Genomic DNA, 17,400 nt, shown 5'->3' on the forward strand with positions numbered 1-17,400 from the left:
CACAGCTTTTTTGACAGATTGAGGTCTAGAGACTCTGGCTAGGCCACTCTAAAATGTTGATAACATTCTCTGTTAACCATTTCTTGCCTTGTTTGGCTGTATGTTTTGGACCATTGTATGGTTTAATGGTCCACTGTCGTTTACTGGGGTAGGTCTCTGGGCACATTTCCTGATCTTTTTCTCCAGATTCTTAATGTAGCCCCTTGTTTTAGCATTACCATTTACTTTGAGAAGGTCACTACTGTAGGTTACCATGATTGAAAAAACATCCCAAAAGAATAATTTTCTCACCCCCACACATAAAATGGACATGGCGTCATTGGGGTTTAATGCTGGAATGAGGAAAAGAGAGAGAGCATGCATGAGAGAGAGAAAGAGAGAGATGTGTTTTCACTGACTATTCTTAGGCTTTTGTCCAACCCAAACATGCGTACATAACACATTGGTAGACAAACAGAAACACACACACACACACACACACACCCAAATGGTCACACACACACACACACACACACACACACTCACACACACACACACACTCTCATGCACACACACACACACACACACACACACACACACACACACACACACACACACACACTCTCTCTCATGCACACACACACACACACACACACTCACTCTCTCTCTCATGCACACACACACACACACACACACACACACACACACACACACACACACTCATGCACACACACACACACACACACACACACACACACACACCTCACAGTCACCTGCAACACATCTCATTTGGGTATGTTAGCCCCGAGCCCATCGCTGTTTTTGTCTTGCTCTTGAACACAACACACGTCAATAATAAAAACTATCCTGCTAGAAATGTAAAAACATGTCATCTTCTGTATTATTAACACCGACAGCCTGGACAAAACCAAAAAAAAAAAGAATTATTTGAGAATTAGAATGCCCTTAAGAGTTCTCTCTCGGCAGACACGCATCTTGAATTATGAATTCCAACACAGATCATATTTGTGTTTTGCTGACTAATTTATGCCTAGAAAGCAATGCATCAACTCTCCACACGTTATTAATTAAATCCTTTCAAGTCATTTCTACCTCTCTCTCCTGCTCTCCTTTCATAAAAATGCATCCAAATATAAAATATCTATCTCTCTCTGTCTCTATCTCCTGCTCTCTTTCTTTCTCTCTCCCTCCCTTTTACTCTCTCCATCCCTTTCTCTCTCTCTCACCGCTGATGAAGTCAGCTACAGTACAGTCCCACCACTGGAGTCATTACTGAACATTACTGGGCAACCCCACTGACCCCGCTGTCCATCTCTCTGCCCATTTAAAAAATGCAGACCCTCCCTCTTCATAATTCTACATCTACAGAGGCAAAGCACAGAGCTGGCTAGCGAGCTAAACATTACTACCTCCTGGCAAAAAAGTAAATATCATTTTTAGATGTCTAAAAAAAGTTTTTTTTTTTTTTCTTCTGCTTATAATGTCTCCAATGCAGTGTATAGCCTTTGTCTGGAGAGAGGCCCTGTATATTAAGCAATTGGGGAAAATTGTGCGGGTGTGTGTGTGTGCATCCTGACAGTAATGGCATGGCCACTGTCCTGACCCTGGCAGAGACACCCTGATAGGGGGATTATATTTATGGGTGTTGTTGTCCCTGACGGTGAATAATGTGGCCCCATCGCAGCACACCAAAGGGCCCCACCACCGCTACGCCTGACTGACACTTCCCATCAGCATCACAAATAGCACAGGCAGCCAGCCTTTTAACCAGCTCACTCTGTGTGTGTGTGTGTGTGTGTGAGTGAGTAAGTGAGTGAGTGTGTGTGTGTGTGTGTGTGTGTGTGAGTGAGTAAGTGAGTGAGTGAGAGTGTGTGTGTGTGTGTGTGTGTGTGTCATTAAGACTGTGTGCACAAATAGAGTGTGTGTGTGTTTTTTCGTAGAGTGAAGATGTGTGTGTGTGTATCTGTTTGTGAAGGCATTTGGAGTGTGTGTTTGCTTTGGAGCGTGTGCAAGTCTATTCATGATTTGTGTGTCTGTGCCCATGTCTTCATGCAAGCTGCTGTGTGTTTGCTATGGTTTGCTTCTTCACACACAGACACACACACACACACACACCATCTCTCTTTCTCACCCCTACCCCCATCCTCCCACCCCAGACGAAAATGAGTTTTTAATGACACAGAGGCTTGGGAGGATGGAGGAACACAGACTGTCAACTTCTGAGGCAAATGCCACTTATCAGTCAAGCTACTGACTTCACCACAGAAAATAAGTCTTCCAGCATCTGAAAGAGAGAGAGAGAGAGAGAGAGAGAGAAAAGAGGCACATTTAAGAGAAGAGGCAAACAACACATCACATTGAGGGAGTTGGAAAGGGAGGGAGGCGGAGAGATAGAGAGATTTAAGTTAGGAGAAGAAAGGGTTTCCCACAGCATTTTACTTAAGCTTTAGTGGCTCCAGTCCAAACACAGACAGACAGACACACACACACACACACACATACGCACACACACACACACACACACACACACACACACACACACACACACATACGCACACACACACACACACACACACACATACGCACACACACACACGCACACACACACACACACACACACACACACACACACACACACACACACACACAGAATGAGAGAGAGAGAGAGAGACAGAGATTATAGTGGTTTGTGTAAGTAGTCCCTACTCACCCAGGCGAGTGGAGGGGGAGTCGCTTCAGGCGAAGGACAGACACAGGCTTTTCTCCCTCCCTTTATCTTTCTCTTCATTTCTTTTCTTTTCTTCCGCTCTCCTCTGTTTGATCAATCAGAGGCCTCAGTCCCTCTATCCCCATGGCATACCAGCCACTGCAGCAGCCCCCTCAGAGCCCCACACCATGTCAGAGTCTCTTTGTCTTCAAACATGTGCGAGTGGTTAGGGGAAAAGTGCTGGGGGAAATATTCCTCAATCTCTCCAAAGGAAGGAATTGCAGGGATATTTGTTGCCAGGGTCTGTCCTTGGTGGCATCCGCGGTGCTTCACTGCTACAGTACATGGCATGGCAATCGATATCCAACATGTGGTGAAGGAAAACAAAAACGTACACAAGGCATACTTACTTACTTAGCATAGCCTATGCACTCTCGTGGGTGATGATGACACAGGATGACATGGATAGGACAGTCCTCGGTGCAGTTGGGGGGAATCGTACGGTGCCATTGATTGAGGGCACCCCCCCCCCCCCCCCACACACACACACACACCAAAACACACGTGGGAATCCAGTTAAAAGATGTGTGGTTGCTTAGGGCACCAAGGGTTGCCCCTGTGTGTGTGTGTGTGTGTGTGTGTGGGGGGGGGGGAATTAACCTAGAGTCCCTGGTCATAGACTCCCTGGCATGGTTGTAAATGAGAGGATCAGACACTCTTGCACTCTGTTTCATCAGGCTTTGGGGGAAATGGATATAAAAGGGGGCACTGCCAGATTTTGAAAAGGGAAAAAAGGAGAGAGAAGGAAAGAAAAATGCCTCTTCTCTCCTCTCTCCGCCCTTTGCCTTTCACCTCATCCGGTCTTAGTTAGAGATAAATCAAAAGAGAAATGAGGAAGCAATGGAGTCGGCTGAACAGCTGGTCCACTACCCACATCCCACTCCGCTTCCTCCACCTGATGTAATGGCTGGAGGTCAGAGGGGTTAAATTACATTTTTCCTCTCCCCCTAACCCCCCCCCCCCCCCCCCCCTGTCTGCCCCCGGCCTGTCGATCTCTACATGTGTGACCTTGGATATCAATTTAAGGCGTATGGCATACTGAAGAAATGAACTGATTCTGTGGGGATGCATGTGTAATGAAAGCAATTCCTTTCCTCTCCGTGCCAAAGATCAGCGAGTACACTTCTGAGCTAATTCAGAGAGGTAATGCAGGTGGCATACTTCTCACTCCAGTGATGTTATTTTTGTCCCCACAAAAAAGGTAAGCATAGATAGTGTTATTTCAGCAGAGCCTTTTCTGACATATAGGCCCATCTTTTTGTCTAACAACCTAGGGTCTATTTTTAGATGAGAGCGAGTGTAAACTGTAGTCGGGGATGTTCGGACTAGTTCTGAGTAAGACTTGAATATGCATTTGTAACGGATTAGCATATAGTGATAGCTATTATTTACATCATTATCAAAGGAAATAGTTAAACCACTGACAAAGCTCAGAATATCATTACTTTTGTGATACTGTGGAGAGGGTCTCTGCAGACAGTATTTTTTAAAATTTGACATTTTGTGAGAAGAAAGTCTGTAGAAGTTGATTACCAAATTCTCCTCCTTTTGTGTCTGTTGACAGCTTGTGCTGCATTCAGTAATCAACTCAACATCTCAAGATGGCAGGGACCAGAAGAATAATTTGGTAATGCACCGACCGCCTAGGAGACAACAAAGAGTTGGCCAAACAAGCCACAGTCCACTCAGGGCATGCTAATTGGACTAAACCACCAGGTAAAGGGACAGGGGAACAAAAACAGGGGAGCAGAGAATCCGTCCTGCTACATTCATCAATTTGGAAGTTTATTAATTTCTTTGGAAAAAAAAAAAAAAAAAAAACAGGTCTACGTTAGAACTTTATGTTTTTTGGTTTTATGTTTATTTAGCGTCCTCTGGGTGCTCTCAAATAATAACTAGTCTACTGCAGAGATGAAAAACAACAATATAAATTAACAACAGGTACACAGCTGAAAAATAATATTGCCTAAACGACAACACTTTCAAAAGATCTAAAGAGTGAATTAGCTTTCGCTCAATGACACATTTCACGTTGCCCCAGTTCTGTGCATTCTTTTGTGTTGCTACATTCTGATAGCAGGGAGTGTAATAACCAAGGAGGATAATTCTGCATGATGAACCACCTGGGGCTCCTGTCTGAGGAGGAACACAAAAACTACCCTCATACAAGCCTCTATCAGCCATTGGCACCAGTGGAAAACTGCTATAGGATTAGCCTGTTCATGTTTAGCATTCTCAGGTAGGAATGTCATCACTACAATGCTCCAAAGACCCATGAATCTATTTTCTGTTTTGGTAATTAGAACTCAAGACACAATGTTGACAAATTTGTTGACTTGCCAGGGTGGGGGTCATCCCTATGTTCTCAGGGTCCTATGTTCCCCGCTCGGGTTTAGGCTTAGGGTCCAATGTTTCCCGGTCACATACAAAGCGGGGAACATAGCACCCGGGGAACAAAGGTACGCTCCCCCGGGGTTAACCCAGACAAACCTGTAAGCAAATGTAAATTGAGTAAACAACTGCATTTAACATTTGTTTACAAAAAAATATGTGTTTGCTGCACTTCTGTAATTTGGTAAGAATTTAATGCACCAATTTAAGTTTAATTTTAAGGCTGGTTATTCCCCTGGAAGTCCTAAGAAAGGAAGTTTGGAAACAGGCATCAGTATGATCCTTACCTGCAGAGCAAATTCAAATTTGCTAACAGGTTTGTGTGGGTTCATCCAGGCTAAAAGTTGACTGAATTCAGAGGCTAATTCAGGATCAAGTGCAGTTAGCCTGTTAGCCTTGATGACCAAAATTACTTCAGAACACAAAGAGGGACGTTTTGACAGGTTTCTGTATTAAGTTTGACAGAATTAACAATTAAGACACGTGAAAGTGAGATGAGTGAACATTTGGGTGTGTTTGTAAACTGCCACTCCAAAGTGGTGGAGCACACTCTGGCACTTGGAAGCTGTTAATCAATTCTGAGAGAATTTTTGTTCATTTATTCAGAGCATCACACTCAGAGCATTCAGAGCAAGGCTGTAATCATATACTTTGAGGGAGACCCAGTATGCAAAAATGCTCAAAATGTACCCCCCTTTTATAAGTTCCTCCACTCGGCGGCCATATTGCAATGCATTTTGGGCACTTATCGGTCATCTATTTCGGGGAGAACTGCACGTGCGCAAGGCTTCACCACACCAACCTTGCTCCAGTGGCACGTGATTGGCACTATATATTTACAACACACTACATGATTGGCACAATGTATTCACATCAACATTTTTGCCGCAGAAGGGGTGAGATAACCCCATGCATTTCTATGGAGGATTTTTTGAGTGCTGTGTCTCCTCATTAGAAAGTCTCTGGTATCACTCACTGTTGTCCTATATCAGGGATTCCCAAACTGTGGTACGCAAGCTTCCACTAGGGGGTACATGAGATGAAAAAGGCAATGTCGGAAAGGTGTTCATTTTGAAATGATTTTTAAAAAATCTTAAGCCTATGTTCTCTTTGTTCTTTGTGTTTCATAATGTTGTTCTCCACGTTGTTTTTTTAGTATGCGAGCTCATAGACCAGTTGCACATTTTGATTTTGTTATTTGTTTTCAAAAGGCGGCCAATTAAACATGATGCCTGGAACACGTCAATAGAACGAGTTAAGTTTTTATGTCAGATGGTGGGGGTACGCGAGCCGAGTCAAGATGTACTGTAGGTGGTGGTACGCAGGAAAAAGAAGTTTGGGAACAGCTGTCCTAAATAATCACTTGTTACAAACTGGAATATGGTATGCTATGCTAAATAGTTAAATAACTGACAGAGAAAGAGAGTGCAGAGGTGAGATGATGTCAGTTAAGCGAAGAGACTTGATTACAGAGAATTGCCGGGAAAGTTCTGACATTGACATACCATGGAATTCTGTAATACCCTTTGGAAAAGGCACAGATGTACAGATTGGTCAATTTTTTCAGAGAAATGATGCACAACCTTCTATTTCCCAGGGGCCGTATTCACAAAGCCTTTTATCTTACCACTAAGAGTACTTCTAAATCACACTAAAAGATTTTAGCCAGGAGTTTTCTCTTAAAAGTTATTCACAAAGCCTTTCAGACCTACTCTTAGTAAGGAAAAATGTAAACTCTTAAACTAAGACTGAGTCTTCGTTGCTATGGATGACGTCATTACTCATGCACAAGCTTGACTGAAGTGACCACCTTGATTGACTGATGATTGTAACGTTTGTTGTTTATTGTTTGGAATGATTCCAAAAACCTCCCCTACGATGATGAGTGACAGGTGACAGGTCTGAGAATACGTGCACTACACAAGCAGTGCGAAGGACGGAAGATGATGAATAACTGAACAAATAGCCTAAATCAATAAAAATCTAACAAAGTGTTTATCGGCTACATAAGCTAGTGTTCCTCAGTTTTATAGTGTTCATTATCCTCACTGTTGTTAAGCTCTTGAATGAGACATAAGCCCCCATTTCAACCTGCTGTTTGTGTTAATGTCAATTTTTATCCATGAGAAACCACTGGTTAATTCCTAGGGAGAGCACTATTCCATTTTCAGAGTGCCATATTGAATTTATGAATGCACATGCTAATTATCTTGACATTTTAGCAACCACCTGGCTAGCTCATAATACCTGATAATGCAATCAACACAGCATCACACACAAGGGAGGTGGGGGTGGGGGAAGGGGTCTTAATGGGGGAATTCAGAGTGCTTTTCTTATTTAAGAATCAAACATAATATAATAAAAGCACAATATCTCAGTACCACGTTATGATTTCCCATCTGACTCACATGATTAGGCATGTCAAATCTATTCTTAGAATTTTTTAGTCAAATATACTAAGTACATTTTGTGATCCCATTTAAACCACACTCAATCACTCAACTCACTCATTAATTTACTCACAAACAAACACACACACACACACACAGACGCAGAGAGAGCTGGAGAGATTAAGAGAGAGAGAGAGAGAGAGAGAGAGAGAGAGAGAGAGAGCACAGTACAGTATAGTTCCTGTTCCTGCTCTATGAATATGGTGGAAGTTGCCAAGGCAGCTCAACCACATTATTGAATTTCAGAAACTGTGTAGTATGTCCGTACCTGAACCCTACCTGTACTAAAAACAAACAAACATTCAACTAGTAACCACTTTAGGATTTCCCTGCATCTGTACTTGCTGCTGTCATAGTGCTGATGGTTACATCATTTCAGGCCTGATGTAACATTGCATCATTCACATAGTTTACATAGTCACAGTGAAGTTGCATTGTCATTCTTGAAGAAGCACACACACACACACACACACACACACACACACACACACACACACACACACACACACACACACACACACACACACACACACACACACACACACACACACACACACACACACACACACACACACATGGATACACATACATGCAAATAAAGACACACAATTACATTACAAGAACAAAGACGTTCCTGTGATGATACATCATGTCTTTGGCAGAGGAAGTGTGTGTGTGTGCGTGTGTGTGTGTGTGTGTGTGTGTGTGTGTAGGCAATAAAACCCCTGATAGTATGTGCGTACGTGTTAAAGCCTGTGGAAATAAAGAGAGGGAAATAAGAGAAAAAGAAAGGTAATAAAAAAAAGAAAAAGAGAATGTCAGAGAAGAGGGGATGGGCCAAATAGATGGCAGCTCCAATTAGATTGAGTAACAGGTGTTCCATTCACTCCCATTGGGTATTTGTATATACAGATTCCACCGTGACCCATATAGTGGCATGAAGACAAGAACCGGTTGAAGCGACCGAGAACACTCGCCACGTGATAAGCGGGAAGAGAGGGGAGAATGAAAGGCAGAATGAAAGAGAGAGAGAGAGAGAGAGAGGGAAGAGGAGGATGAAAGGCAGAATGAAAGAGAGAGCGAGAGAGATAGAGAGAGTAGAGAAAAGAGTGAGACACAGGGAGGAACAAGTGGGAGGAGGTCTGGGGCTGATTGTTCACTCAGACTGACCATGGTGCAGCAGAAGTTTGCTTAGTAGCCGGAACAGCATGCGCCTTATCAACTAACTCTCTGTTTCTGTTTCTCTCCTCTCTCTCTCTCTCTCTCTATATCTCCCCTCTCTCTCTCTCTATATCTCACTCACTCACTCACTCACTCACTCTCTCACTCACTTGGTAGGGGAGAGACTGGCAAAAAGGGGCAGGATTCACATGCCACATGTTTGCCGACAGTGAACAGAGCAGGACTGAGCCACTTTTGTGAGAGTGTACTGCTGTGTGAGTGTGCTTGTGGTTCTCTCGATTTGTGTGTGTGTGTGTGTTTCTGTGTATGTGTATGGATAGAAGTTGAGGTGACAAAAACGTAGTTTGGAAGTTTTGCAGGCTTATCAGCCTGTAGTTTGTGTGTGTGTGTGTGTGTGTGTGTGTGTGTGTGTGTGTGTGTGTGTGTGTGTGTGCGTGTGTGTGCGTGTGTGTTTGTGAGAGAGTGAGTGTGTGTGTGTGTGAGAGAAAGAGAGAGAGAGAGAGTGTGTGTGTAAAATGTCCAGACGGGTCGGTTCCTCCTCTGGGGCAGAAGTTGCTCTGAATGGGGGCAATAAGGATGTCTCACCTCCAAAGCCCCCCGAGGGCAAGGTGGAACTTCACAAGAAGGTGACCCTGCTCCGGGGAATCTCCATAATCATTGGGACCATCATCGGAGCAGGAATTTTCATCTCCCCCAAGGGGATACTCAAACACTCTGGAAGCGTGGGAATGTCGCTGGTGGTGTGGATCGCATGCGGAGTGCTGTCTTTGTTTGGTGAGGGGTGCACACCACCATGCACGTGCTCATTCACATGGACCATAACACACACACACACACACACACACACACACACACACACACACACACAAAACAAACATACACACATACACAAAGAGTCAGACTACTTAATGTTGCGGCAGACTGTAATCTTAAAGTGTATATTGGGGCAGACTGTGAATTTAAAGCAAGATTGCTTGCTGTTACTTTTTTGTTATACTGTAGCTCTTTTATAGTCTTTTTTATAGAAATTACAGGATAATAAGATCATGTTGTTTGTGTTTAAGATAGGATGTTTGCTTTATGTGAAAGTGATGGTGGGAGGATCATACACAAAAAAAACAACACATTAGAAGTTCATTGGAATGTTTGTTATTGGCAGCACTCTTCTGCTCATATCATTGAAACAGGTCTCAAGTCTCCCTCAGGCTGCAACTTGTCAGTTTCAGAAAGGAAATACTGGGTTTTTTTTTCTTCTCTCGTAACGTCAGTTCCCTCTACTGTCACCTGAGGAAACAGTGCATGTCTGATGAATGGGGAAGCAAATGAGCAGGTCTTACATCACAGTACCACGCACCAGTGTGGCTGCCATTCTGTGAGGCAGGGAAGAGGAAGTGGTGGGGACTGGGGATACTTGTCATGCTTGGCCTGCTTTATTGGGAAAGGCTGGGGATTTCTTTATGATTCATATCAGTCAGTGAAGTGAAACAGGTTTAAGTGCCTCAGGACCTTGAGATATGCAGACATGCACGGGCAGTATAGCCACAGACAGACACCCAAACACAGGAAACGCACACAGACTGAAACACACGAGCACACACACATGCATACATATGTACACACACACACACACACACACACACACACAGAGGTTCCATGCACGGTGCATTCCATACATTCATTCCAATAACATTGTTGATGTGTACTACAGTATAATATGACTAGACTAAGATCATTTGAGGGCATAGTGATGTAGTTGATGCACTCACACCTCTAAATACACTGATTATTTCCTTTAGTTTCCAGTGATGGGTCCTTTATCCTGACATCAAGTGCCCCATTCCAGTGAGGGCGTATTTCCTTGATGTTGTTATGAGAGCTGTGCACATTGTTTTTATGTTTCTGAGTGGGCATGTTGTACCAGCAGTGATTGGGTAAATTAAGAGATATCTGTTCAGATACCTTTGAGCAGAGACAGTCACACAGGACAGGTGGACAGGAGCACCCTGTGTTTGTGAGAGACTATGTGTGTGTGTGTGTTTGTGCGTGCGTGCGCGTGCGTGTGCGCGTGCGTGTATGTGCATGCCTGTATATAGGGCAAAGGGTATCTCTTCCTCATCACAGGCTATTGTCCCAACTGAAAGACAGTGGTGACCGGAGGAAATGCTACTGAAGCGGCAGAATGCTTGCTGATGCTTTAGCATATCAGGCCTTAACATGTCAGAGGATTTACCGAAGGACCCCAGGCAGATAACTCTTCCAAATTAAGCCCACGCACCTCACTGTATGTAATTTCATCTACAGCAAATTCTCTCTCTCTCTCTCTCTCTCTCTCTCTCTGTGTATTGGGGAACAGATATCTCTTCCTCATCACAGGTTATTGTCTTTCTGTGCTGGCTGCAGCAAGTTCAGATGTTTTTGTACCATCTGGGTGCAGAGGGGGGGACGGGGGGGCATGTGTATTCAACATTTGACTAAAACACATGACTGACATCTTTTATCACACCAAGTTCTTTGGATCCAGCAGACAAAACAGTAAACTTTTAGGCAGTTACGGGGTGAGCCTGAAATCAAGGCCTCTCTTTCTCAGGGTTCGAATTACGTGGGAATCAGTTGGAGCTGAGCTCCCATAGAGAGAAGCTGAACTCCCATGAAAGCAGTAACATCATACATCTGTGGGGGTCGCTAAAAATGACAAGCACTTCTTCCTTCAATACACCGAGTAATATTTACATTAAAGATAGATCATATAGCCTAGAATAAACATGTTTTCCAGAACAACTACACATTAGAACTCTGCTAGGTGCATAGCCTACTCTAGTTCAGCCCCCAAAGTCATTATGGGACACAGCAGAATGGAGAGTTAGCAAAAGTTAACTTTTTTAACCCTTAACCAGTCTGACGAATGCAAGTTGCGTCCAAATTTACACCCCTTCTCACGTAAAAGAGCCAGACCTAAGCTTTCCAATGATATCAGTGGCTAATTGCTGTGATTTTTTTTATGTTTATGATATGTAATCATATTTATACTGCACACCCATTACTGTCATATCTCACAAACTCTTCACTCAACAAATGGCAAACCATATATCAAAATAAAGAGCAGGCCTCACCTAATATGATGATTAAAAAGCATGCCAAGTAATCCAAGGTTTTGAAATTGCATCAAATTTACATGTTCTCCAGCATGGTCCTATGGTCTCTTTGGGCTGGAATTTTAACATATTAGCACCCCAAAATGATTAACTTCTTTTCCATATCAAAGAATCAAAAGTTAGTCATAGCAGGCACAGATCAACTGTGCTTGTGGCTACATTACATCTGCATAAGCACAGTTTACTTCAGGTCACAAATGCAGCATATAAGGCATATATATATATATATAAATAAAACTACGGTGGCACATTGCATTCAAATCACAAAAAAATAATAATCAGGTTCTCATTATAAGATAATTCTCATAATTACGAGATAATTATCTCGTAATTACGAGAACTCATAATTACGAGAAAATTCTCGTAATTATGAGATAAGGATAGGATCCGTGCTGAGGATCTAAACAGCCTTTCAATAAAAGCAAGCACATATTTCCTACTGATTTCCTGCTTTGAATGACTTTCATACTTTGAGAGATTAACATGTCAGGATTGTGCAGGAGGACCCAAATGCAAGACTCCACCAGGCAGAGTTACGGACAAAAACAATTTATTTTACACAAACTTAACTTACAACAGCTTACTTACAACGGGGCTTAGACAAGACAAACAGAGAGACGAGCCGACAGGGAACAGAGAAACAGGAGGGTAGAAATACACATACCAATTAACAGAAAGACAGAGGACTGGACTAAACCAACGAGACAATAACAAGGAACAGGTGAGGAGGCAGAACTGGAGGGAAAACAAACGAGACAGGAAGCATGACCAAATAAGGAGATGTCCAACCAGGGTGGGCGGAGGGGGCCTGGACGGAGGGACTGGTCCGACAGACCGTGACCATGGGGCAGGGGCAGACTCAGACGGGGCAGACTCAGACAGACGGGGCAGACTCAGAGGGCTTGGGCAATGAACGAGCAGGCAGGACAGACTCAGGCAGGACAGACTCAGGCAGGACAGACTCAGGCAGGACAGACTCAGGCAGGACAGACTCAGGCAGGACAGACTCAGGCAGGACCACAGACACAGGGGCAGGAGAAGGGACAGGAACAAAGACAGTGACAGGAACAGTGACGGGGACAGTAACAGGGACGGTGACTGGAATGGTGACTAGGATGGTGACTAGGACAGGGGGACGGTGACCGGGACGGTGACTGGGACGGTGACTGGCACAAAGACAGGCACAGTGATGGGGACAGGGACAGACCACTCAGGAGAGACAGGAACAGAGAAGGGCTCGGGCAGAGGCGGGTCCGGCAAGTCAGAGGGAGGCGGGTCCGGCTCGGGCAGAAGCGGGGCTGGACAGACAGGCAGAGGCTGGGTTGCCGGCGTGGCGTCGGGAGACTCGGCTGCGGGCACAGGAGCGGGCGTCTCTGGGCTGGGCACAGGAGCGGGCGTCTCTGGGCTGGGCACAGGAGCGGGCGTCTCTGGGCTGGGCACAGGAGCGGGCGTCTCTGGGCTGGGCACAGGAGGCATGGTGTTGGATGACCGGGTTGGCCGACGCTTAGCACGTCTCCTCCTGGAGGGAGCCTGAGGAACCTGGATGAGTTCTGGGGGAAACTGGAACTCCTCAGGCTGGGGTTCTGGACCTGAAGCGACCGGTTGAAGGCGCAGCAGGCCCACCCTAAGCCCCTGGCAATGAGCTGGAGGGGCAGGGTCAGGCGGGAGACTAGCAGCCTCAAAAACTGGATTGCCGGAGGGAACAAGGAGGGACTGAAGGCTCTTACCCAGACCTGAGAGCTGTTCGGCCAGGGTAGCCATTCCTGGAACCTTCTGTAGCCAAGGCCTTGAGGAAATAGTCCTGTCCATTAAGGTGACGATAGCATGCCGGCGCTCCAAGTCATTGGACTTCACAAGCTCAGCGTTGAGCCTGCTGAGGGTGTAATCCACCTGACTTAGCTCCTCCTTCGGGAAGTCTGCTGGGTCCATTTATGGTCGGCTCGTACTGTCAGGATTGTGCAGGAGGACCCAAATGCAAGACTCCACCAGGCAGAGTTACAGACAAAAACAATTTATTTCACACAAACTTAACTTACAACAGCTTACTTACAACGGGGCTTAGACAAGAAAAACAGAGAGATGAGCCGACAGGGAACAGAGAAACAGGAGGGTAGAAATACACATACCAATTAACAGAAAGACAGAGGACTGGACGAAACCAACGAGACAATAACAAGGAACAGGTGAGGAGGCAGAACTGGAGGGAAAACAAACGAGACAGGAAGCATGACCAAATAAGGAGATGGGGCGGAGACAAAGACAGGTGACAGGCAGGTAACACAAAGCACATGGGAAACAGGCAAAAACAAACACAGGACAATACACAAAATGGCCACCAGGGTGGCACAAACTCAAAGGTCCGGGCCAGATCCTGACAAACATGTCTTTAAGTGGCATGAAAAATAAGCCTGTCAAATCGCCAACAACCCAAAGCAAAGAGTATAGAAGCTTCGATAGGCTACTCTTTGCCCAAAGGCAATACAATGTTGCACGTTGACAGTCCTAACCAGTAGGTGGAGGTACTACTACGCATAGGGCTACCTCCATCCACGTTGTCACACGCACGCCTATTGTTTATTTTGTGCAGCTAGGCTACTTGTTCAAGTGGCATTGATGAGTTAAACAGTCACATTTTTCCTACACCTATTATATTGAGAGAAAATAGTCAGTTGTTAACAAAGAACTCTTCTTATGTAACCCTTTCGTAAATGGACTGAAGTTTGCTCTAAATATCTACTTTTATTGATTATGCTAACCGTTAGCATCTCTATGGGATTTCTCATATACATTAGCCATAAGCTAACACATTAGTTTCTATTATGTAACTTGAAATGCTAGTCTACATGATTGCTCTTAAACAAAACATCGAAGGAAATAACTGAGATGTACTCTGTTGGTCTGCTTAGTTTAACAGTGAATCCTAAGTAAAGATTTGAAAGAAACTTCAGCTTCAGACTGCTCTTGGGAAGCTGTTGTCTATCTTCTCTAATAGCTAGACCATGTCATTGCCACACACAAGTGGGGGCAGAATCATAAATAAATCATAATTAGGCTATCTCGTAATTACGAGATAATTATTTATTATAATATTATAATACGCATTATTTTGTGATGTGAATGCAATGTGCCACCGTATAAAACAATCCAAAAGATGCAAATAGATTTTGCTCAATATAAAGGCTGAAAAAAAGAAACCAAAAAGATGTAGCTTGTATAATGAACCACAAAATCTCGTAGGCCTACTCAAGGAAATGGCACCTGTTTATTTTATGCTATGCTATGCTATGCTATGCTATGCTATGCTATTTATTTATTTATTTATTTATTTATTTATTAGCTCACAGCACCTACAGTGATGGCCAAAAGTTTTGGCACCCATGCTAAAGTTGACTGAAAAGAGGAATATAGAATCATCTTTTGGAAATTGATCTTAATGCCTTAAGTGAAAAATGAGGAAATATCTAACCTTTAAGGACACCAGTTTTCTTAGTGAATGAATAATGTATCATAAATAAATAAATGTTCTTCCTTAAAATACAGGGGTCATAAGTATTGACACCCCTATGTTAAATTCACATAGAGACAGGCAGATTCATAAAGGCCAGTTATTTCATGGATCCAGAATACTGTGCATCCTGATAAAGTTACCTTGGCCTTTGGAATTCAATTAAATTCTTATTGAGCTCAATGCAAATCAAACCAGCTAATAGGCTAACTGAAATAACACCCATGCCAATCTCTAGGTATTGTGAAGGGTATGTGATGATGTGGGGCTATTTTAATTTAACATAGGGGTGTCAATACGTATTTTAAGGAAGAACATTTATTTATTTATGATACATTATTCATTCACTAAGAAAATTGGTGTCCTTAAAGGTTAGATATTTCCTCATTTTTCACTTAAGGCATTAAGATCAATTTCCAAAAGATGATTTTATATTCCTCTTTTCAGTCAACTTTAGCATGGGTGCCAACACTTTTGGTCATCACTGTATGTATAGGCTACCATTCTTTTTTTAGAGACGCCCACAAAAATCAGGGGCCGTATTCACAAAGAATTTTAAGGCTAAAAGTAGCTCCTACCTGGCGAATTTAGGAGCAACTCCTAAAAATAATGGGCGTGTCACTCCTAATTTTAGGACTCCTAATTTCTTTCACTAAAAGTAATTCTTGAAGCATTTTAGACCTAAAAATAGCACCTAAGTCTGGGACAGCTTAAAAGAAGTCGAGAGGACTCCTAACTCGCAATGTTTTGAAATCCTATGCGGCTACAGGAGCTTCCAATCGTGAGGAAACAATTTTGCATTGTAGGCATAACTAACTGATGCAATAACGGCACCAACAACAACCAAAACTAGGCTACTCATTGTCAACATGTAAATTAAATGTAACGTTTCATTGCGAATCAAATTAAAATGTTCTCCTCTTTGCAAACGTAGGCATAGGCTATGGTGACAGATTAATTTAATAATGTTAACAAGATACTGCATTAATCTAGTAGGCTACTAGGCTATTTGTTTTGCATTATTCTTGATTCATTTAGGCTAGGCCTTTTTATTCAGTTATTCATCATCTTCCGTCCTTCGCACTACTTGTGTAGCGCACACATTCTCAGACCTGTCACCTGTCAGTCATCATCGTAAGGGAGGTGTTTCGAATCATTCCCGCGTTACAATCATCAGCCAATCAAGGTGGTCAAGCTCATGCATGAGTAATGATGTCATCCATAGCAACGAAGACTCACTCTTAGTTTAGGAGTTGTCATTTTTCCTTACTAAGAGTAGGTCTGAAAGGCTTTGTGAATAGCTTTTAAGAGAAAACTCCTAGCTTAAATTTTTTAGTGCGATTTAGGAGTGGTAAGAAAAGGCTTTGTGAATACGGCCTCAGATCATGTGAATACAGCCTCACTCTCTCTTTCTCTCTCTCTCTCTATCCTCTCTTCCTGTATTACAGGAGCGCTCTCTTATGCAGAGCTGGGCACCTGCATCAAGAAGTCTGGGGGCCACTACATATACATTCTGGAGACGTTCGGCCCTCTCATGGCGTTCGTCCGCCTCTGGGCTGACCTGATTGCAATAAGGTAAGTAAAGCCCAGTTCACCCGCAGGGTCACCACTCTGTAACAGCAAACCAGTCCAGGCTGTGCAAGCTATACTCTCGGTGTGTATATAATATGCGGGGGATTTAGTCCTAATCTCAATAGACAGTTTCAAAATGAATGGATTTGCCTGAGATTACCAGTCGTTATTGAATGGTTTGACTTTCCTGAATGGAGCTTGGTAAGCGCTGAAGCAGGCATCTGATTTTGATATACTAGGAAAATGAACTTTGTGCATTAAGAAATCAATGAATTGATGTATACTGTAGATGGGATTTGAGTATCTCTCTCTTTCTCTCTCTCCCTCTCTCTATCTCCTTCCGTTAGGCCTGCAGGGTTGGCAGTCATTTCGTTGGCATTT

At 43.6% G+C, this 17,400-nt stretch overlaps 1 protein-coding gene across 2 annotated transcripts in view; it reads left to right on the top strand.

The window, feature by feature from the left end:
- The first annotated feature begins 8,560 nt into the window (after positions 1–8,560).
- Positions 8,561–17,400, top strand: part of slc7a11 (solute carrier family 7 member 11) — a 20,503-nt gene continuing 11,663 nt past the window's right edge. For both annotated transcript variants that reach the window (XM_076292102.1, XM_076292101.1), the window contains exons 1-3: positions 8,561–9,564; positions 16,896–17,022; positions 17,367–17,400. The exon at positions 17,367–17,400 is cut by the window's right edge and continues 82 nt beyond it. In XM_076292102.1, coding sequence (XP_076148217.1) covers positions 9,306–9,564; positions 16,896–17,022; positions 17,367–17,400 — 420 coding nt within the window. In that variant the 5' untranslated portion in view covers positions 8,561–9,305. The remainder of the gene's footprint in view (positions 9,565–16,895; positions 17,023–17,366) is intronic.

The sequence above is a fragment of the Alosa pseudoharengus genome, unplaced genomic scaffold (assembly GCF_046254945.1).
Source record: "Alosa pseudoharengus isolate Yale_2024_CS ecotype anadromous, Long Island Sound unplaced genomic scaffold, YU_APseudo_1.1 YU_APseudo_1.1_scf_19, whole genome shotgun sequence".
NCBI lineage: Eukaryota > Metazoa > Chordata > Actinopteri > Clupeiformes > Clupeidae > Alosa > Alosa pseudoharengus.